The sequence below is a fragment of the Sphaerodactylus townsendi genome, linkage group LG01 (genome assembly GCF_021028975.2).
Source record: "Sphaerodactylus townsendi isolate TG3544 linkage group LG01, MPM_Stown_v2.3, whole genome shotgun sequence".
Lineage (NCBI taxonomy): Eukaryota > Metazoa > Chordata > Lepidosauria > Squamata > Sphaerodactylidae > Sphaerodactylus > Sphaerodactylus townsendi.
Window position 1 is genome coordinate 108,019,751 of NC_059425.1, and position 22,854 is coordinate 108,042,604.

The following is a 22,854-nucleotide window of genomic DNA, read 5'->3' on the forward strand; positions in this document are numbered from 1 at the left end:
AAACCTCGCTTCTCCAGGAACCGTTTTCATGGTATCTTCTCTATATCTTCTTTCCTATAGATGCTATATATTACGATATGACTATAATTGTGAATTGTTCATAAGTTAAGCTGCAAAAAACCCACACCTTAGACGGTGATTGGGATTGTTTTATTAAACAAACATCCCACTCCTGGATATGACCTCTCCCTTCTCTAAGCTTCCGGCAATTCCCTGCCTTTGTATCTCTTAACGCCTTGAATGTTAAAGTGATCGCTAGTCGGATGGAGCCAACTGGCGCTCTAACGAAAAGCTTGGCCAAAATGAACGAAGAAAGGGGAGAAGTTCCCCCCCCCCTATTGACTCCAATCAAGGTCCTTCATCCAGCAGACCAGTGTCCAAAGCAATTTTCTCTATTCTCTATCAAAATTGCCCGGGCCTCCCCCACCTTTAGGCTCAGAGCCTTCCATTGTCATCTATGGGATTCAACTCAGCCAGCACAAGAAACCCCTAGGTAAGCCGTTATTTGTCTTTTTTTTTCTCCATACAGGGAGTCCAGCTCGCCATGCCAGACCCTCCTCAGCCCCATCTCAGGAGATGGAGCTGGGGCCTCCCTGGAGGATCCGGACCCTCGCCGGCCTCTGTCGAGGTGGGTCTGAGCTGCCCCCCAGCCTGGGCCGACATGGGAGAGGGGATCTCTCTGGCCAGTAGCACCTATTCTTCCACAAGGGATCACAGCCCCCGCTGGGGCCCCCCCCCCTGGGAACGGCAAGCAGTCTTTCGGAGCCAGCTGTGGCTCAGAGGTTTACGCAGCGTGTTGCTGCTCCTCATCTTACAATGCAGCCATTTCTCTCTCTCCCCTTTCTGCAGCCCCTGGCTAGTGCTTGGAGTTATGACTGGGGACATTCCCTGATAGATTAACCCTTGGAACTCTCCGCTGTTCTCAGCCGCTAGAATATTGTTGGAAATACGCCTTCTCTTCTTCAACCTTGCTCTCGAGAATCACTGAACTCTGCAATGCTAAAGACTATCAATTGTTAGCTCTCTGCCACGAGAAAGAAATCCATGGACTCTAACAGCCATCGCTCTCTGTAGCTTTTGCAGGTCAAACAGCAAGAGCCATGACATTGGACAATTATGCAACCACAGGTTACCTTCCTTCCAGCGCATCATCCAGCCAGTGTATCAAGCGCATAGCCATGTTTTATTGTTTAAAATTTATTGTATGCCCTAAATTTTGTGCTGGTGTTATTTGTTATTATGCATTTCCGGGCCTGTCTGGTTCGCTTACTTAGGACTCTCTCATACCTGTACTCCACCCGGGGCAGGACGCTCGACGCCGCCGGGCCGCCCGGGCTTCTGCCTTTCGGATCCCTCCTGTCGAAACGACCAGTGCAAAGCCGTTTCCAAGGCGGAGGAACCCTGTCTCCCTCGCAACTTCTCCCTTGTGGGAGCCCCCCCCGACTTGTTTCCCTGTAACACCAAGATTGTCAGCCGGCTGGTCGTGTTCTCGGCGGAAGCTCCATCAATTCCTAATTCTCCATTTGCTCTGGACGGCTCTGGCTCTCCGAAAGTAGCAGGAACAGATCTACAATTCTACATTAATCGTCAGCTTATTGATTACTTATTGTTATTACATCCCACCAAGGTTGTGAGTAAATGTATACTTAATATGTTAATTTGTTTTAATTCCTTCTTGATAATTCCCAATTGATTCATAGAGCACGCGTGAGCTGCAAAGAAGCTGTATCTAATCTGAAGTATGATGTTTTGCCTCTATTGGTGGTCAGCCCTCTGGAGCTGGCTGCCGGAGGATGGTTGAGTGCTACGTGGCCAGCTCTTGCATTGGCTGCACTGTGTGCCTCGCTATCCGGATCTTGTTTACGCTTCAATGTGTGCTCCACATGTGCCTGTGACGCGTGTAAGAAGCCCCTCGAATCTCCCTTACCAAGAGCTGCCAAGTTCTACTGTTACATACAAGCAGCTTGGCTAGCTTGACTGACGGCGGATAGGAGACAAAGCGTCCCTTTAAATGCAGCCTTTAGCATTTCTCGTCCCCTTTCTAAAATAAAGGAGGAGATGTAGTACGCACTGGCTGACCCAGCAGCACCGTGGTAGAAACGTGTTGGGACGCCAACGACTCTTACGGCCTTGCTGGTCGCGACCGCACTCCCCACTCCTCATCCCCATGAGTCACGGGCCATGAACTGTTTGGCCTAATCACCGCGAGCATGGGGACACGTTCAGGCTCTTACCCCAGGTGAGGATTAGGCTCCAGACGCTTACAGCCTTCTCCTCAAGACGAGTTGCCAGATGAGATCATGCATCACATGATGATCTCTCCTCACTCTCGGCCTCTCCTTCGAACTCCCCGGTCCTCCCCTCCTACATGCCCCGATGGGAATATCAATAAAAGGTGCCAGGAATCCCAAAGTAGACGTGCGGAGACTTCGCTGGGGATCAACACGGGACTCCTGTCTCCCGCCAGGCTGGCTATCTCCACGCAGATGTGCCATCTCAGCATCGCCTACCGTTCTTAGCTGACCAAGGCGGGTCGATCACTACACTCCCTCTCTTATATTCCCTTCATTTTGCTGAGTTTTCTCAATAGTCTCTGAGGTGAGGAACTTTGTCAAACTGTGCCTTTTGGAAATCCAGAGTGAGACAATGTCCACCTGGTTCCCTCTTGATCCACATGCCTATTTTACATCCCTTCACACAAAGAACTCTAGTAAGTTTGTAAGACAGGATTTGCCTCTGCAAAAGCCACCATGCTGACTCTTTTCTCAGCAGGTTGGTTGCTTTTGTACATGTTTTTATAATTCTTATTCTCTTTTAATGACAGATTCTACTAATTTACCACAGGAACCAAGATGTCAAACTTGACTGGCCTGTAATAATTTCCTCGTGAGTCCCCCCTGCAGATCCTTTCTTTTAAAGATTGGTGTGACATTGGCCATCTTCCAGTCTTCAGGGATGGAGCCCTGATTTCAAGGACTAAGTTGCACATTAAAGTGAGAGACATCAGCAATTTCATGCTTTGAGCTCTTTAAAGCAACTCTTGGGTGAATGCAAAATTCTGGGCCAGGGAGTTTGGTAGCATTTAGTTTATCAATGGCTGCCAGAACTTCTTCCTTGTCTACCACTATCTTCAAGTTAGTTCCTCGGATCTCGCCTCCTAAAGAAGTGCTTCTTGGTTCAGGTGCAGGAATTTTCCTCACCTCACCTCTTAAAGGTGAAGACAGATGCAAAAGAAATTCATTCAGCTTTTCTGCAATCTCCTGTCATCGTCTTTAGCACACACCCCTTTGTTCCCTTTGTCATCTAACTTGGGCCTCACCGCTTCCCTAGCTGGCTTCCCTGCTTTTGGGATGTACTTGAAGAACTGTTTACATTGCTCGGTTTCTGATGTTCACAGCCATGCGTTCCCTCATTGAAATCCTTTTTTGCCTCCCTTACAGTTTCTAACTTGCTGTTTCTTTTGCCACCATTTGTGTTCTCTCTGGAATATTCTTTATCAGTTAAGCTTGGACTTCCATTTTCTAAAAAAGACATCTTTTTTTTTCCCTAATAATTTCCCTCAACCTCTCTCTGTTGTAACCAGGGTGGCTTTCTTTTGGTCTGGGCGCCAAGCTGCCTTTTCCTAACCTGTGGAACACACATTCTAGTTTGAGCTTTTAAGATCACTGTGTTTTTAAATGAACTCCTCCAAGCATCTTGGACATTTTTTGACTCTCTTTGATTTTTCCTTTTCAGCTTCCAAAAGGCGCCTCTAAGTGACTATCCCCTTCAGGTCTTTAGGAGAAATTTCCCCTTTCTTGAAGGCTTTTAATGTAACTACATTAGTTTGTCACTTGTTCGCATGCAGAGATACTGAATCTGACAGCATTGTGGTCGCTGTTCCCTATCGGCTCAACAACACTGACTTCCCGCACCAGGTCCTGGGTCCCACATAGAATTAGATCTAGGATCACATCTCCCCTGGTTGGTTCTACAACCATCTGCTCTAAGCCACAGTCATTTAGCATATCCAGGAATGTTCTCTCCTTACTATGACCTGAACATGCATTTTTCCAGTTTATATGGGGATAGTTAAAATCGCCCATTACCACTACATTTTTGTTTTTGTTGGCCTCTCTAATTTCTTTTTCCATCTCAGAATCCTCTTGTGCGCTTTGGTCAGGGGGGACGATAATATATTCCTAATGTTAAACTATGCTTCACCCCTGGTATTGATATCCACAGTGCTTCTGTAGAGGAATCAGCTCCCCCTGCATTGTCTATTTTATGTGACACTATGCTCTCTTTGATGTAGAGGGCCACCCCACCCCCAATGCTCCCTGTCCTATCCTTCCTGTAGAGCCTGTAACCTGGGATAACAGCATCCCACTGGTTCTCCTCATTCCACCATGTCTCTGTGATGCCCACTATATCAATGTCCTCCTTCAAAACTCTGTACTCCAGCCCCCCCCATTTTAGGTCGAATGCTTCTACTATTAGCATAGAGACACTTGTATACTCTGTCTCTGTCCCTAACCTGGGATTTATGTGTTTTGCCCTCTAGCCTTTTGTAGAGACATCACTATCACTTCTATCACATTGCTATGTTCCTCACTTGTATGTGGTTGATTTAAAAAAACCTCCTTCTCTGTCTGCATCCCCATGGACTCTGTATTCCGAACCGAAGTCACCTCAGCTCCTGTCGGCTTTCCCCCAGGAATCAGTTTAAAAGCTGTTCTGCCACCTTTTTAATGTTGAGTGCCAGCAGCCTGGTTCCTCTTTGGTTAAGATGAAGCCCGTCCCTTTTGTACAGGCCTGCCTTATCCCAAAAGGTTCCCCAGTTCCTGACAAATCTGAAACCCTCTGCCTTGCACCACCTTCTCATCCACGCATTGAGACCCTGTATCTCCGCTTGCCTAGCTCGCCCTGCGCGTGGAACAGGTAGCATTTCAGAGAATGCCACCTTGGGGGTCCTGGATTTTAACCTTTTTCCTAGCAGCCTAAATTTAGCTTCCAGAACCTCCCGGCTACATTTCCCAATGTCATTGGTACCAATGTGGACCACAACTGCTGACTCCACCCCAGCACTGTCTAACAGCCTATCTAGACGTAGCGTGACATCCGCAACCCTCGCACCAGGCAGGCAAGTCACCATGCGGTCATCATGCGGTTTATTTTCATCACAGTCACTATATGAGACAGTTATTGCTTCTCTACAAAGAAAAAGTAGAGATGTAGCAACTTGTACTAGGCTACTGAAAAAGGTTCACTTCACACATAATTATTTTTCTCTGTGGGAGCAACTTCTTTGTAGAGGAAAAATTGTGTACATCATTGTTTGTAATATAATTTGCAACTATTACAAAGACTGAAATCTTGAAGCACTGTGCATCTGCAAATGTGTATACATTACTACAAAACACATCAGAAGACCATTGCTTTATTACTACCTCCAACATGTTTCTCATAACATTTGTGGGTAATATGTCTCATTATCAAGACCTTACATATTTTCAATATCCACCCACTTTGTGGTATTACTATTATTTTTTCAAAGAGTTAAGTGACAAGTACAATGATATTCAAAGGGTTGAGTGACAAACACAATGATATAAAAGAATCATCATAGTGCAGGCATAAACTTTTATCAGATAGGTTTTTAAGTAGATTTATACATTGGAGAATGCATCTGTCATAGCAGATTAGTGCTTAAAAGATAGCATATTTGCTCCAGTAATAGGAAACTGAACTGTATTTGAATTTGTGAAAAAAGTAAATATGCTAACAAATTGATGATTAGGGGGCTATAAATCCAAACTCTTCTTCCTCTTCTTCTTCATCTACCAAGAGCAGCAGTGGTGTAATGGTTAAGAGCAGGTGTATTCTAATCTGGAGGAACCGGGTTTGATTCCCCACTCTGCAGTTTGAGCTGTGGAGGTTTATCTGAGGAATTCAGATTAGCCTGTGCACTCCAACACATGCCAGCTGGGTGACTTTGGGCTAGTCACAGTTCTTCTGAGCTCTCTCAGCCCCACCTACCTCACAGGGTGTTTGTTGTGAGGGAGGGAAGGGAAAGGAGATTGTAAGCCCTTTGAGTCTCCTAAAGGAGAGAAAGGGGGGATATAAATCCAACTCTTCTTCTTCTTCTTCTTCTTCTTCTTCTTGCTTGTCACTCTATCAAAAAAAGATATAAGATTAGTGTTCTATTTCTTGTATAAGATTAGTTTCCATTTCTTGTACATGTCCTTTTTAAATCTTAGCTCAGTTGAAAGTTCTTTAGAACCATCCTGGTTTCCTTAGACACCTCCCATTTTTTCTCCTCATTGGAACTGTTTGAAATTGTGCCCTCAAGATCTTACTTTTAAGAAACTCACAGCCATCATGCACCCCCTTCCCTTTTAGTATTTTTGGCCACAGAATCACACCCAGTAGATTCTAAGCTTACTGAAATCTGCTTCCTTAAATCTAGAATGCGTGTATGACTACACTTAGCAAGACTCTGCCTGCCAGATTAAATAAACCAGTTCCATAAGATTTATACAGTGTTCAAATGATTTATTGTTCTTTCAAAACTGCAGTTTTGGGAACTCTCTCTCTCCGCAAGCAGGCAAGGAGGAGGTTCAAAGACTCAGATACCTGCGTATCTAATTTTATACTTCACAAAACAGCCTATCCACTTCCCTGTCCATTGTCCACTGAAAGTTTGGTCATCTGTTCCAAGAATGCATCATCCATCTTTTCAGACCGGCATGGGGGTCTGTAATAGACCCCCCACAATGAGATCAGTGTTGTTTCTCTCCCCCATAATTTTTACCCAAATGCTCTCAACCTGACTTAAGTCATGGACCCGCTCACCGCTGTAATAATGTCCCTCCTTTTGGGATGTGTTTGGATTCAGTAAGTGAAAGATCAATTCTGCTGGAGAAAATTACTCTTTGTAAGATGAATTCCATGGCATTATACTCCACTGAAGGTCCCCCTCCCAGGATCCACTTCAAAAATCACCAGGAATTTCACAACCCAAAATTAAGGAAATGGCGCGTAAGACATCTTATCTGATTAGATTTCACAGAATGCACAAAGCACTTATGTTTTTGTGAGCATTTGCCAATTGATCGGATCAGTATTGGATTCTTGCAGGAATTTTGCTGAAATTGCTGCTACATTTTTATGGCCTGTGAAGTGGTAGTTTCTGTAATTTGTAAAGTGTTTTAAGTACTGTTTTAAAATGTATTTTGATAGCTGACTGCTTCAAGTACAATGATAACTTTTAACTCAGAAGCTGGGCTTTTTTCTTAAATAAATTTAAAACAAACATATGCTTTAAAGCTCTAAAGTCTTCTGTGCCGAATCCTACTGAGTCACTTATTTCTGAGCAAAACATACTTTCATTAGGGCTTTCACAGCATCCAAATGACAAATTGACTATTTCAAGGCCAGTGTGGGAGACGTTCTTCGAGTGAGAATCGGAGTCTGATTGGTCACTTGATGCCAGCCAACCGGGCACAATCTGACGTAGCTCAGGTAACCTCCGACAAACAAGCGCGCGCAGGCCCTACGCACTACTAGTTCCTTCTTATGGCGAGCTGACGTACGCACCGTTTGCCGTTCGGACGCGCAGGGGAGAGGGAGAGGCGCATGCGCACTTGCGAGAAATGAGAGGCGAGCGAAGTGGGGCATGCGCAGGAAGTCGGTGTGAAAGGCGGGTAGCGTGTAGCTCTGACCGACAACATGGCGACGCGGGGCGTACCGTAGGTGCCTACTACGAAGTCTGTAAGAGGCCCAGGCTCTCCGGGTCTCTACAGCAGCGTTCACCATGGCCCGGCACAGGAACGTGCGTGGCTATAACTATGACGAAGGTAGAGAGTTGCTGAGATTTAACCCGGGCGAACCTGTGCCCCGGGACCGTTCGATAATCTGGCCGTGCGGGGAGGAAAGGAGAGCAGGATGTTAATGACGTCACCGCCACGCCTGGGTGTTGCAAGGCGGTCGGGGGGGGGGGGCGCTTGCAAGAGGAGGAGTGGAGGGAGACGAGTCTCGCGCGTGGTGGCTTTTGGGGACGAGGGAAGATGAGTTATGTGAAGGTGGAGCCTCCTGATGTCTCAGACCTTTTTTTCCTTGCCCCGATATCTCCGACTTCGGTCAATTGGTGCGTTTCTCTTGTTCTGTTAAGTGGCTCCCCAGGAAAGTCATTTGCAGTCCCGCTGGGCTTGACAGGAGTGCATCCATTTTGAATGTGATATATTTTTGCCTCGTTTAAATTGGTGAAGTTCATTACTGTGGTGTGTGTTGATCAGCCTGCTAAGGACAGATGGATTAAAACAAAGAACCCAAGCTAGATAGACCTGTCAAATAACCACAACAAGCTGCCATTACAGCCAGTATGACTCTGACTAGTAGAGGTTCAAAACAAACGGGGTGTGGCTATTCGTTCATGTCCAATTTCCTGTATGCTTTCCAATGGCCTGTGGTGAAAGGAAAGGGTTGTATTCCTGCTTGTTTTACAGCGAAATCTTTTCTGGAGTGTTTAAAGTATCTTGGACTCTCTGCTTTGTTAAATATTGCATATGAAGAAGGGATTTAAAGATGGTGGTTGAAGTTCAGCCAGCTGAAGTTTGATAAGTTTTAAGACAGCTGTTGTGGTTGGATTATTTCTCCTCAGTTTTTAGTAATTCCTTGTAATCCTATATAATGCAATGTATATACATTTCTGTTTAGTTTCTGAGCTCTGTATTTAATGAGTGGAAGATACATGATTTAACAAAGTGCTATAACATTTAACATACTGCTGAGTGTGTGACAGTACCATCTAATAGTTAAGAGTGCTATGCTCAGAGAAGGAACCTAAAACATGCTGTAAAGAATGGAAAGTTATATTAAAAAAATAAAGGTTTCCCACATAACATCAGTTCTATAAAATAACATTTTGTCAAAACCATACTCAGGAATCCAGTAGCTGGAGGATGGCTTGCTTTTGTTATGTACCCCTTCCACCCCACATCCTAAATCACACATCCAAGCCGAGATATTTATAAATACAAAGTGTATGTGAGATATATATTACTGAGTGATATTAAGGCTAACAAATATATATGGTGTGGCGCAGGATAAAATGGGCTAACAGCAAGCCCAAAGAATAGCAAACAGCCAGTAGGAAGTAAAACTACTCATTTGCTCCTTGATGTTCACACCCAAGCCAGAGCTACAATCAATAGAATTGTAAATGTGAACTATCCCTTGAATTGAGATGTTGCAACCTTCCTTCCCTTCAGCTGTTCCTAAAAGCTCCTAAGTGCTCCCATCCCTGATTTAATCTTGCTGCCTCAGCTAAATTACAATAGCCAGAGACTCGCTCTTCCGACCACCTATTCAAGGTGTTGCTAATGTAATCAAGGAAACAATTGGCTACCGACTCCTGGGTTTAGGACAATAGATAGAGCTATTGATTAGCTCAGCCCCTGCAAGCCAGCACAGCTGTAGGAAACGAAACCTAATGCAAAGGGTCTCTTTTCCCGCCAAACTAGCAGTCCACCCTATAAAAGCCCTGCTCACCTTAAGCTCATGGCTCATTTCTAACTTGAACCTCCTTGGTCAAGTTGGTATGAGACACGATATCGTCCTTCTCCAGGATCTCTGTGCTGGCACAGAGTCCCTGTCTTCTATTTCATCTGCTGCATTGGAACCATTAGGTAACGTATCACCCTGCTGCTTCCCAATTCCCTCTCTATCCTCCAAACCTATTTTTCTCGCCTTTTTATATCTCTAGGAATTTGTGTGTATGTGCCTCCATATCTTCCTGTATGTGTGTTTGAAACCAAATTTATATGAACATTTTAAACTCAATTTGGACTCCTTGTGTTACTCTGCGGAACGCTTCATGCTATATTTCCCCGTATACATAGTCTAAAACATCTCCTCCCAGTCTACCTCTCGCATTGCTAAGTGAGCCATTTCCCCAAAGAATTGCCAAGCCAAGTTATTTTCCCCATCGCCATTTTAAAGAAATTTTTGTGCTGTTACGCTCTTAGCAGTTGGTGGAGATTCTCTTAAAAATACGTTCTTCTACTGTTAAACTGGGTAACACTTACCACCTTCTTAAAATGTTCCAGGTGTATTCAAGACCTTGTCTGAGCAATAACTACTGGTCTTGTAATAAACTGCTTAGTTCAGTGCTGGATGGTGCACGCACAAAGCTCATCTGGCCAAAATGGTATTTCAGTAGAACTGCTGTAGAGTGAGAATATTAAGTAAGCTGTATTGTAGTGCCAGTATATATCAAAATTTGCTTTATTTTTTTTTATTTATTAATTAGATTTTTATACCTCCCTATCCCCAAGGGGCCTCTGGGTGGTGTACAACAATAAACATAATATAACATAAAATGGCTAAATCTTTAAAAGCAGTGATAGTAAAAGCTAAATCTCATAAATACAATACAAAAATACTACCATAAATATAAATGGCGTGGTTTATTTATTTACAAAACCTGTATCCTACCTTTCTGCCTTTACAAGGGCTGCAAAGATGTCTAACAATTTAAAACATTCAAGATAAAATTAATTAAAATCACCCCCCCAACAACCCCGACAACATATATAATTAAAACAATTTTTAAGTTTAAAAAAAGAGTTAAAATACATACAAAACATAAAAACTAGTTAGGAAGGAGGGATCATTGAGGGAATCCCAAAAGAAACAAAAACATCTTCACCTGCTGGTAGATTTATTCTTCATTGCAAATTAACCAATCTCCTCAAGTAATTAAATACTCTGTAGCAAATTAGAAAATAATCTTCACTGAGCTAAGTTCTACACTCAAAATGTTTAAGCATTCTTGTTTTCTGTTAATATACCTAATTTGCATGTCTGAACTGCTTATATAAAAGTTGAAAAATTTGGAATTGCATTTTAGTTTTACATAGAAACCGGTAGTCAAATTTATTTGATCTGAAGGTACCAGATAGCTTAGTTCATCAAGGATGAATCCAAGAAAACAAATTAGGAAGATACAGGAAAGTTTTAAAGGAGAGAAATACTATTCAGAAATTTTATGTTCTCTTAAACTTACGTTTGTGGCAAGAGCTATTTATTTATTTGATTCATATGCCACACATCCCCATTGCAGGCATAAGGTGGCAAAATCCAATTAAACATCCCAATATAGTTTATTTGTTTCTCAATAGTGCCTAAAAACTGGAGGGAAATGACGGATAATAGGAAGGGAAGGGAAAAAAGAAGGGAAAGGATCAGGGGCAGGGAGGCCAGTTGTGTTGGAAAATTGCCGTTGCTGGCCTCAACCATATCCCAGAGTGGAATAGCACCATCTTACAGGCCTGTGGAACTGAGATAAGTTCTCAAGGGTCCTATTCAATGCAATACTTTACCAGGCTGAGGCCAGAACCAAGAATACTCTGGTCCTTGTTGAGGACATAGATATCTTCTGGGCCAGGGATCACCAACAAGTTGTTATCCCTAGAGATGTATCCCTCAGATATGATGGTTGTGTATATATGTATTATAAGTTCTGTGCATTTAGCACTTCCTTACTCTTTTTGCACCTTCACTTTTATTAGTAAGTGAATGCACAGGAGCTTTGTTCCAAGTTATATTTGACAGCCATAGGTATGATGGTGTTTCTCTGAGTTTCTCCTTTTACACTGTACCCCTTTTTGAGTGGTCATGATATTTTGATGTTTTGTTAATTGTACTGCATCAAGAGCTGGAAGGTGGTCAGTTCCCCTTAAGTCTCCCTGGCCCAACCACAGCACCTCCATCTTTGCTGGATTTACTAAATAGAAGTTCTTTTTAATTTAGGTCGGCTTGCTTTGTGATACATAATATAGAGAGAATATTATGTAGCCAGTTAAAAGAAAGTTAATTTTGTGCTTCCTCCTTAGACTTTGAAGAAGATGATCTATATGGACAGTCTGTAGAGGATGATTATTGTATTTCACCTTCAACAGGTTAGTTTTAATACTCTATCATTGTTTACTGTATTTTATCCTGTTCTCCTGAAAAGCTCAAGGCAACATACATGGCTCTCCTATCCTCCATTTTATCCTAAAAACTAACTTGAAAGGTAGGTTACGTTGAGTGAAAGTGGCTGGTCTAAGGCCATCCTATATGCTTTTTGGAAGAGTGGGTTTTTTTACACAGTTCCCCCATTACTAGTCCAACCAATATCCCACATATTAGAGATGAATGAAGTCCTCTTGGCTGTAGTTGTGTAGCTCCAGCTGTGAAAAGGCCCTTCACTTAGATGCTACAAATAAATGATGTATCATACAAATACTGCAATGTAAAACCAGTAGGAGGGGAATAGGCGCAAATAATTGAAATGTTACCCAATCTCATTTTCAGAGATTGAATCATGGATAAATTATATTTCAATCATATTCTTTATTTATAAAAAATGTTGTGTTGATCCCTATTCTTAGTACTAATCTTCTGATGCTTCATAGACTATACTAAAAACAAACTATCTTCATTATAGTTAAGTCAAGTCCTTAAACATACCTTGTGGTTGTTTGTATCTGAAATGTAAATGTTCAGTAATCAGACACTGTAGAAAGATGAACTGAATTTGCAGAAAAAAACTGTTTTGAATTGTTAGGTTGATAAAGTTTTCAGCAGTTCAAGCATTTGAATTTTTTCTTCTAAATGGCATCAGGTTCGAAAATACAAAGTATTCAGTTGATCTAGTGGTCAATAGGACCACTACTGAACAAAATTGTTGTTTTATGTCATAGCTGCTCAGTTTATCTATTCAAGAAGAGATAATACTGCGCCATTTGCTGAAACAGAAGAATATGGCTATAAAGATACCGAATGTAGCAATTACAGCATCTCTAGTCATCGCCTAACAGGAGTTCAAAAAGGTAATTATATACAAATACTTAAGATCAGTTCTTTCATTTTAGTTCCATTTGTGATCACTGTATCTTTTAAGTTGTGTATCCAAACAGTGTAATTTTGATTAATGAAATGAATTGCTGTTTCCCTGTAAGTGCAGTCTGTCAAACAAGAAGCTATTCATCTTAATTCTGAATCTGAAAGGTGGTGTTGGAGGTGGTATTTTTTCCTCTATTTTATGCTGTATGATAATTTGGGGAAAGGTGAATTGTGAATGTGCTACAGCTCTAATTCTTCTTTCCCAATCCAGGATGGTATAAGCTTTTAGGTGTTCTGTTTAGTTTAACAAAGTTCTTGAGAGTGCATCATTAAATCTCTCTCCCCCCCCCCCCCACAAGTTTGATTACATTCATTAACTCTCAAAGGATCCTTGTCTCACAGAAGATATTCTTTCCTGAGCAATAAGCACCTCAAATTACAGAAAATAAGAGTTTTCCTTTGTGGAAACAAATAGGCAAGATGGAGATGACCACGTGCTCACTTGCCAATGAAAAAGATGCCTGTTTGGTTATTTGGATATCCTAAATTGGGCCATTGAAGTCTGAGGGATGTGTCCCAGAATATTATTGGAGAAAAGATGCAAGGCAGCGCACATAGGGACTTAAACCCTATTTTGGGAATTGCACAAGGTGGAACTCTCCCACCTTGGACAGGAAGAAGTAAAAGTTTTGATGCTGTCTTGACCACCCTCTATTGTCAAAGTTCCAGTAGGCTTGTGCCATTCTCAGGATAGGAAAGCCAAGGTAACACCAGTGACTGTGCAACTGAATCTTATGTTTTAATTTACCGTATATACCGCATATAAGTTGAATTTTTCAGCACATTTTTTGTGCTGAAAAAGCCCTCCTCGACTTATACGCAAACAAGGTGTATTTTAAAAAATATTTTAGGGTTTTTATTTTGTCGGCCGCCAGGGGGCACAGTTTGTAGGCTAGCGGTACCAAAATTTCAGGGATTTTTCAAGAGACTCTCCTGATGATACCACCCAAGTTTGGTTCAGGGGGTCCAAGGTTATGGACCCCCAAAGGGGGGGGGGGCATCCCGCATTGTTTCCAATGGGAGCTTATAGTAGATGGGGCTACATTTTGAGGGTCCATAACTTTGGCCTCCTTGAACCAAATTTCACCAAACCTGGGTGGTATCATCAGGATAATCTCTTACTGATGCCAGCCAGGTTTGGACCCCCAAAATGGGTGCTCCTATCCCCTATTGTTTCCAGTGGAAGCTAATAGTAGATGGGGCTACCCTTTGAGGGTCCATAACTTTGGACCCCCTGAGCCAAACTTCACCAAACCTGGGTGGTATCATCAGGAGGGTCTCAACAATAACAGTAGTTGCTGCATTTCCCACCCTTGACTTATACACAAGTCAATACGTTTTCCCAGTTGTTTGTGGTAAAATTAGGTGCCTCGACTGTAAAGAAAGAGGTAAGCTTACTGCCTACTCTTAACAAGGAAACGTGGGTTAGGATTTTGTAAAAATGCACGCATAAATGCAGACACACAAAAACTTTTTAGAAAAATATATTTTTAAAGTTTATTGAGAGCTGCTCCTGCTCAATAAACAACTCAGATATAACTGCATATGCAAGATATAATTATAACAGTTTAAAACATTCGGTAGCGTAGCTTTCCTTACAGCTAATTCAAGCAGAGAATAACAATAAATATTACAGATAAGACTAACTGGTAACAATTAACAAGTTGAAAATACTTCAGATAACAGACAGTATATTAAAATGGAGTAACAGCAGTGAAAACAAAGGAAGAGAAAAAGATACCGTATATACTCATGTATAAGTCGAATTTTTCAGCACATTTTTAATGCTGAAAAAGCTCCCCTCGACTTATACGCGGGTCATTAAATTTTTGTGTGTGTTTTTACTTTGCCGGCCAGCAGGGGGCGCAGTTTTTATGCTAGAGGCACCAAAATTTCAGGGTACCTTCAGAAAACTCTCCTTATGATACAGCCAAGTTTGGTAAAGTTTGGTTCAGGGGGTCCCAAGTTATGGACCCCCAAAGGAGATGCCCCCATTCCCCATTGTTTTCAATGGGAGCTATTAGTAGATGGGGCTACCCTTTTGAGGGTCCATAACTTTGGACCCTCTGAACCAAACTTCACCAAACCTGGCTGATCTCATCAGGAGAGTCTCTTTATGATACCAGCCAGGTTTGGTGAAGTTTGGGTCAGGGGATCCAAAGTTACTTACCCCCAAAGGGGATGCCCCATCCCCCATTGTTTAAAATGGAAGCTAATATTAGATTTTTCATTTCTGATAATATCCCTCTTAAAATCTAAGTTGGGTTGCATTTGGACATACAGATGATGAGGAATCCAGTTTTGAAGGATTTTAACTTTTGTGTTTTAGCTTGGTTGCTGATTGAGCTAAGGTTTTTGTACTTTTAAAGTTATTGTTGATACCATATTGTTCTTGTTGACCCTCTTTTCCACTTACAGAGCCAGTTTACTGTTTTTCTTTGAAATAAATATTCAAAAACATTTAACCTACTGATGCCTCAATTGATGCTGCATTTCCCACCCTCGACTTATACGCGAGTCAATAAGTTTTCCCAGTTTTTTGTGGTAAAATTAGGTGCCTCGACTTATATGCGGGTCGACTTATACACGAGTATATACGGTAGATAGATTCTAATGAGAGCATTGAAAGGTAGTTATACACAAACTACCTGTCAGGTGGTATGAACAGACCAATAACATTCTCAAGGTAATTTGCTGAGTCAGCTTGGCCAACAGTCATAATTGCTAACAGATGTAATTACTTACTAAGATGATTAGGGTCCTTTTCAGAAAGAACATAGTTTTCAACTGGGCATGACTTTTAGCTGACACAGCTACAGATTGGAGAAATTAAAGTGATATGACCAGTTTCTCCACACGCCCCCTTTAAGCTAAAATTTTGGGGCTTAACCCTGCCTGGGTTTTTTTCTCCCACTCCATCCTCTGGTAGCGCCCTTCAGAGTCTTTCAGTGCCATTCCTTCTCCCCCTCTCTCTGCTTTGCCTGCCCCTTCCCCTCCCCTTGGCTGGTTTCTGCATCTCTCTCCCTCCTGCTCCTCCACCCTCTGCTAACTGCAGGCTCAGTTGGGCTCCCAATCCTGTCCCTTCCACACACTCCTGTGCCGTAGCCCCTTTCCCCCACCGCGCTGCCTTTTTATTTTGTGCTGTTCCTGGGCTGGTTGTGGCACAGTTAACTGCTTAGTAGGTGGCTTAGCTGTGCTCCTGCTGCGCCAACCCAAGGCGCCATATTGCCCCCACCCCCCCAATTCTCTATGTGGATTATATTTTTAGGAAATCTGGTAGATTTATCACTGACAAGGACATCAGTCGCAATATGGTATTCAACATAATTGTTTAAAGGAATCTCTCCCTTATTTGTTTCTTTAAGGCTAATGTTCACTTACTCTTTCCACTTGGAATAGTTGTTCAGGTTTCCCTATATTTTTAATATAGTAATTGGAATTCCTTCTAAAAGGGTGTAGGTTTAAGATTCAGTAAGCCATTCATGGTTTAGAGAATATTAAAGGCTTGTAGTTAACAGATTTTTATTAACACTTTACTTTCAGTTCTTGCAGTTAGAATACCCATTTGCTTAGTCCTGAAGCTTGAAAAGGCATTGTTTATCTTAAAAGTTAATTACAGTTTCTGTAAATGCTTAAAATGGACTGTTAAATGATGCCATATTGATTTATCCATTTTTTTGTTTTTGTTGATTGTTGATTTTGTTTTTGTTGATAATATCTACATTGGAGTATTGTGGGTTTCCGGGCTGTATGGCTATGTTCCAGTAGCATTTTCTCCTGACTTTTCACCTGCAACTATGGCTGGCATCCTCAGAAGATACCACCCACAGATGCAGGCGAAACATCAGGAGAAAATGCTCGGCCATACAGCCCGGAAACCCCACAGCACTCCAGTGATTCCGGCCGTGAAAACCTTTGACAATACAATATCTTCATTGGTAAATATTCAGCCTTTTACGAATTCCTAAATGGTGATAAAATTGCCCGGTGGAATAAAAAGCATTCTAGATAGCTAGGGAAGGGGTAATAAGCCTTGTTCCTAGAATAATATGGCCGTGGGTTGGTTAAGAGAAACTACACTAGCTCTCTTCAGTTTTAAATGCTGAATATTTATTTCACATCCATTGTGTGAAAATTCTTGTCCTAAATAATTTGTAATCATTTTGTTTTAGCTCAGCTTGATTCGTGCCTTGACCACATGAGGGAAGTTCTGGGCGAGTCTGTGCCAGAGAAGGAGATGGTGGAAGCTGTATTGAGTAGCAGATTTGATGTGCAGCAAGCTTTGGATTCTGTGCTAGCACAAATTAACAAGCAAGGTATGAAGATCAAGAGTGAAGAGTCGGTCATTCAAGGGAAGGCAACAAAAGGTACGTTTGCATTTACATTTTGTGGGAATTAGTGTGTGGCTCTTCTCAGTAGAAGGCAGGCTGTGTATGAGTAATATGTGAATAATTAAAATTAATGACTTAAAGCAGTTTAAGCATTTTCCTTTCGTTGTAACTAAATTGAAAGGCTAAATGGAAAAAGACCTGCAAGGCATGATTAACATTTAGCTATGCCTTCACCTTGAATAGAAAGCTTTGGGCAGGTACCATACAGATAAGCCTTCGTCTTGAAGGGATATTTCTTTAAATGTGATTAGCAATTTTAAAATGATTTCAGTAAAATCTTAGGTAATGGTGAAGTTTTAAGTTAGTTACTTCTGTTGTAGGAATACTAATCATTTCTATGAAATTGTATAATTTTCAGCTTAGTAGTTCTAAGCTTCTTCAGAAAAACAGTGTTAAATGTAATGTAAAAATTTAATTTAATTTGTGGGCTGATGATTTTAGACATCCAAGGCTTGTATACAACTAAAAATAGCGTTAATAATGTTTGTTAATTAAATGCCTTTTCATGTTTCTTTTTCTTGATTTTGCTGTTGCCCTTCCTGCCTTGTCCCAAATTGAACTATGTTTACTGTGACTCTGCCTCTGTCTTGGAATTGTTGGCTCATGTAAGGTAAGACTTATTCTGCTCAGAACTGTTTTCTGAAGCTAACTTGACTAACTTGCTGCAGGAAACCTCAGACTCTGCCAGTTATTGTTTTGATCTTAGTGATCCTGTAGGCAGATTGGAAAATCCTTCTAATTCTTCAAGTGACAAAACTTTCCTTGGACCTAAAAAAGTCCATATACCTTCTGTCAGAAAGGAAAACTTAAAATGTTCTTGTAAGTCTTTGGGAGCTCTTCCTGTTCGAGTTAGTGACATTCTTAATGACAGCTCACTTTCTGAATCAGTTAGCAAGCAGGCCACACTCCCACTAGTTGACAGAATTAGTACAAGTGAGAGATTTTGTCATACATTTGATGCATGCTTTAGTTCTGGAGTTAAGTTCATGGAAAAGAATCCATCAGGAAAGTCTTCTTGGGATCAGACAGAATTGAAAGGCGTTAAGGACTTGAAAGCCTTGTTAAGAAGTAAAGAAGCAGTTGACGCATCAGATGACCAAAGTAATGTACTTGTTGTACTCCAGAAAAATTCAGAACTTGATAGTAAAGACAGATTTGTTAGTCCTTCTGGTTTAATAAGTGATTTGGGGAATTTGATGTTAGACAATAAGATAAGTCATCAGTTCAGCAAGAAAACTGACAGTTTTGAAAATATTCCATCTTTTTTGGGGAGAAAAGGGGATATTCAAGAGTACAATAGTTCTCCTTCAAGGGTTGGTGGCTCAACTTTTTCAGTTTCTGAAAGTTCATCGCTTGCTGATCTCCTGCGCGAACACCAAGAGAGTAACTCAGATAAAACTTACTCCTTATCTGATCTTTGTAGCGAGTCATTAGGTTGCTTGACTACTACAGATGTACAACCTTCGCTACAGCTAACCAACCAACCTCACATTTCATCTGGGATGACAGAATTGTCAGGATCTTTATCTTCTCTGACTTTCTCCAGGGCTTCTCCAAAACAAGAGCTTGAGAGTGTATCACTTTCAGATTTAATTGCAAAATCTACTGAATTTGATAGCCACCATTCATCAATCAATCCTTTTAAATTTCATGTGGCTAAAACAATGCCACCTGCAGTTGTAAATTCAGATATTGATCTAAGTGTTCTTATTAGAAAATCTACATTATCTCCAGAAAATGTAAAAGTACAATCGGATAACCTGTTTCCCAAACCTGAAGTTTTGTTTTCGAAGGAAGGGCAGCAACTGATTGTAGCTAAAGGAAGCAAGAAAAGGAAAGTGAAATTCAGATCATTCTTCTTAGGAAGTGGACAAAGATGGACAAAGATGCTCTCTGCAAGACCATCAGCCTTTGCAGTGACTTTATGTCTCCATTACCCTCCAAAGAGGAGAAACAAGCATCAGATTGTTAATCTTCATAAGGCTTTCTTATACAGCAGGCAGATCCAGGAAGTAAAAATCAATGAAATTGGCCCCTTATCAGAAATCACTCCATTTGATTTCAAATCACCATCTCCTGATGACATTGTAAAAGCAGGCCAAAAAAGAGCCTTCACCAGATGATGGTGATGATGATGATAAGGAACCTGGCCTTTTTTTACATTTGAAAAATATTTTTATACTTTATGTATTTGAACTGTAAATTAGAAAATAGGTTTGTGAAATACAAAGTTGAGTCTTTATATTTGGTTTAAAAACTTTTGTAGTACAATTTTAAACCAATACACTGGATTCCAAGTTTTATTTTTTTTTACTCTTTGTTTAGTAGAAGTAAATATTAGTCTTTTAATGTCTGTATTGGAGTAAGATGTAAGGGTGTCAAATCTTTATTAAACAATTGAAATGTATTTTCAGGAAAGAATGGGCTAGCTATTATAATAATAAAAAAATTATGACTACAGGCTAACATTTTAGAGCTATATGGGAACAAATCTTTATATTGCTGTGAATTAATTAATAGTTAATTTTTAATTATGAATGTTTTTATATAGCTGTGCTATTGCATCGTACAGCTTTATTTTGGTTGATCATTTCATGGATAACTTGTAAAGTTATTTCATAGATAACTTGTAAACATTGATAACTTGTAAAGACATATTTTTCTTCACAAATTAAAGCTGTGACGCAAGCAATTGCATGCTGAGCACAGTGGTAAGCCATCTGTACACTTGGGGAAACCAGTATTACTTGTCGAAAAACATATTGTGAATGATTTGCTCCCTTTATTTAGGATATCCCGCTCTCTCATAGTCACTGCATCTGTTAAGTAACAGTTAATGTGTTTGTCACATGTCAGTTTGACGCACTAGTAAATATACGTAGTAGTCATATGAGAAGCATGTTTGCTGAATGTTCACAGTTTATTATATAGGCACATTCATTTTTCACACATACCTTAAAATTACTCCAATTAAACACTATTTCTGAAGAGAATCTTTGTCGAGATGTGGAAACATTAGATTGGTAACAAAACCACCTTATTCTGTATTGTTTGCTGTATGTTGTAGGCTATTATTATGATGAGCACAAGTCCTTAGATTAAATTTAGGTGACACATTTTTATTTTTTGACTTGTAACTTTCTGGTTCTGTTCATACTACTTTTATTTTTATAAAGCACTGTTAAGACTCACTGTGTTTGTTGGTTTCAGTATTCTGAACAAATAATAAGTATTGCTGTATCTTCAGACAAATCCTAATTTAACTTTATGCCTCTGAGAATGAATGGTCTTGATGCACTTTAAAGCCATGTCAAAATGTGGTCATTTTGGCATATAAACTATGAGGCTTCATTATATTTGGAGCCGTATTTTATTTTGTCCTGTTTGCAAGTTTGACACTGTAAATGTTTAGGGGATTCATTCAATACTTCTGTTTCTAAATGTTTACTACAGTTTTCCTGTCACAATTTTTATATTTTCTTACGGTCATCACATGTAATTGTATGACATTCCAGTCCCCCATTTTCTTTGCTGGCATAGATCTCAAATCCGCTGCAGCTTGAGTTGGCTGTGACTGTGGATAATGGACAAAATGAAGGGAAGATTCTGTTTGGACACAAATGGGAAGTAGAGCTTAATGCTCTATGGTAGGCATGGTTTAAGAACATTTGAGGTTATGGGGGTTTCATTAGTTACCCATTTGATCACTGTTTTAATATATGGAGTATTTAATATGATCCTGAAAAGGCCATTGAGTACATATTAATATGCTGTAGATTTAAATACTGGTGTCATATTATAATTCTTAATTCAGGTGTACATATTTACCATAAAAATGATGTTTGACCAAAGATAAAATTTCATTTTCTTACATTTGTTGTTGTATTTTTGATTGCTGGAATTGTTTGAGCTGTTCAGGGTAGAAAATGTTACTGCTTGGTAATAAATATTCTTTAAATATTTGGGGCATGATCCATGCTGCTGCAGGTACTGTTGTGCTTAAGATAGGGAAAATGACATGGGCTTCCAGGATCTGTCTTTTCCCTGGCCAGCCCTTGGATTTGCGTACCCACAGATTTCAACTTATGACTTGTTGGCTAGTGATTGTGTCCTGCTCTTCTCCAGAACATCTGTCTGCTAAATAATTCCTGCTTTGAATAGTAAAAACGCATAAAGCAAAATTCTGTGGAAGAGCAGGACAGATGAATTGCATTATAAATAATGACCAGCAAACTGCACTGAATGTGGATTCTAAAGGCTGCCCAGAAAGAGAGGAAATTTTCCCTTTGAAGATCAGAAGTGGATTATACTTTCATAGTTCATTAATACTTACCTTACATCATTAAAGCCAAACTGTATTTTGCATGTAATAGTGTTTTTAGTTTTTTTTAGTCTCAAGTATTTTTTATTGTCTTGTTTTAAGTAGTAAAAAGCATTAATCAAAATACTGTGTTCTTAAAATACAGATTATTGTGATGTAGTCAGCACCTCTGGTACCCTGAATTCATCTTGTTTGCATCTATAATTAAGTCTTAAAAAATAAAACTCATTTTAATTTTTTGTGTGCGTGAAATATGTCCTTAATAAAATTTAGGATTAATTGTTGCATGTCCTTGTGTTACACATCTTACTCTGAGACTCATACAGTTGCCTTGTTCTGATAAGACACTCCATTGACAGCAAGCGTTTGGATATAACAGATTTGCAAAATAGAATTGTGTGCCTGCAGTGGTAAAAGTTCTAAAATAATTCTAATTTCCTCTCACATTTGGTGTGACAGTTTAGTTTTCAAATTTCAGCCCTAGCCATGACTTGTCAGTAATCATATCTTTAGGCAAAGTTCTTCTGTGTCCAGGTTGAAGGCCGTGATTTATCCATGGCCATGAGAGCTGAGGAATGACTCATCGCGTCCTGCCCTCTTTCATCATCTGCATGTCAACTGATATGTCCTCACCATAAGGGCTTGTTTGATGGGATGTTTAAGTGTTTGGTCTTTGAGTTAAAATACACTATAATGGTCATGGGAAATGGCGTATCTGTGATGAGTTCTCAACGTCTTTGCTGTGGTGTCTAACATGGCTGGGTGAATAGCTGCCATAATATAGAGAATATATTCAACTTACCTACAGTATCAGAAGTGTAAATTGGGGTTCATTGTGTGATGGTGGCTATTGTTACAGCTCAGTCCCAGTGTGTGTGGGGGGTAGAGCTCTGTAGTAGTTGGGAACAGCGCCCCCTCACATGGGGCTCCAGGTGGCGCAGCAAGCAGTGGGGGAAAGCTCCCCCCGTTACTGCCTGAAAAAAAAACTATTGAAAAAAATTACATATGCCATGTGTTTTCATGATGTAAGTTAGATAATTGTGCTAGAGGTGTTCCCATGCTGAAATCCCAGTGGAAGCTGACTACTGTTGACTCTACCTGTGGAAATGCCTCTTGCCTGCCCACAGTCCCTCTTTGCACCACTGCCACAGCCCTTTCCGCCCCCCCCCCCCCCCCAATCTGGATTGAGCTGCAACTGTTACATCAGTATGT

At 40.6% G+C, this 22,854-nt stretch overlaps 1 protein-coding gene across 2 annotated transcripts in view; it reads left to right on the forward strand.

Annotated features, from left to right (window-relative positions):
* Positions 1-7,646: 7,646 nt before the first annotated feature.
* HBS1L (HBS1 like translational GTPase) overlaps positions 7,647-22,854 on the forward strand; it is a 57,101-nt gene continuing 41,893 nt past the window's right edge. Inside the window, exons 1-4 of one of the 2 annotated variants that reach the window (XM_048490215.1) lie at positions 7,647-7,838; positions 11,877-11,942; positions 12,729-12,857; positions 17,103-17,297. In XM_048490215.1, coding sequence (XP_048346172.1) covers positions 7,796-7,838; positions 11,877-11,942; positions 12,729-12,857; positions 17,103-17,297 — 433 coding nt within the window. In that variant the 5' untranslated portion in view covers positions 7,647-7,795. Of the gene's footprint in view, positions 7,839-7,999; positions 8,129-11,876; positions 11,943-12,728; positions 12,858-17,102; positions 17,298-22,854 lie in introns of those variants that run through there. The other variant, XM_048490206.1, reaches the window with a different exon arrangement.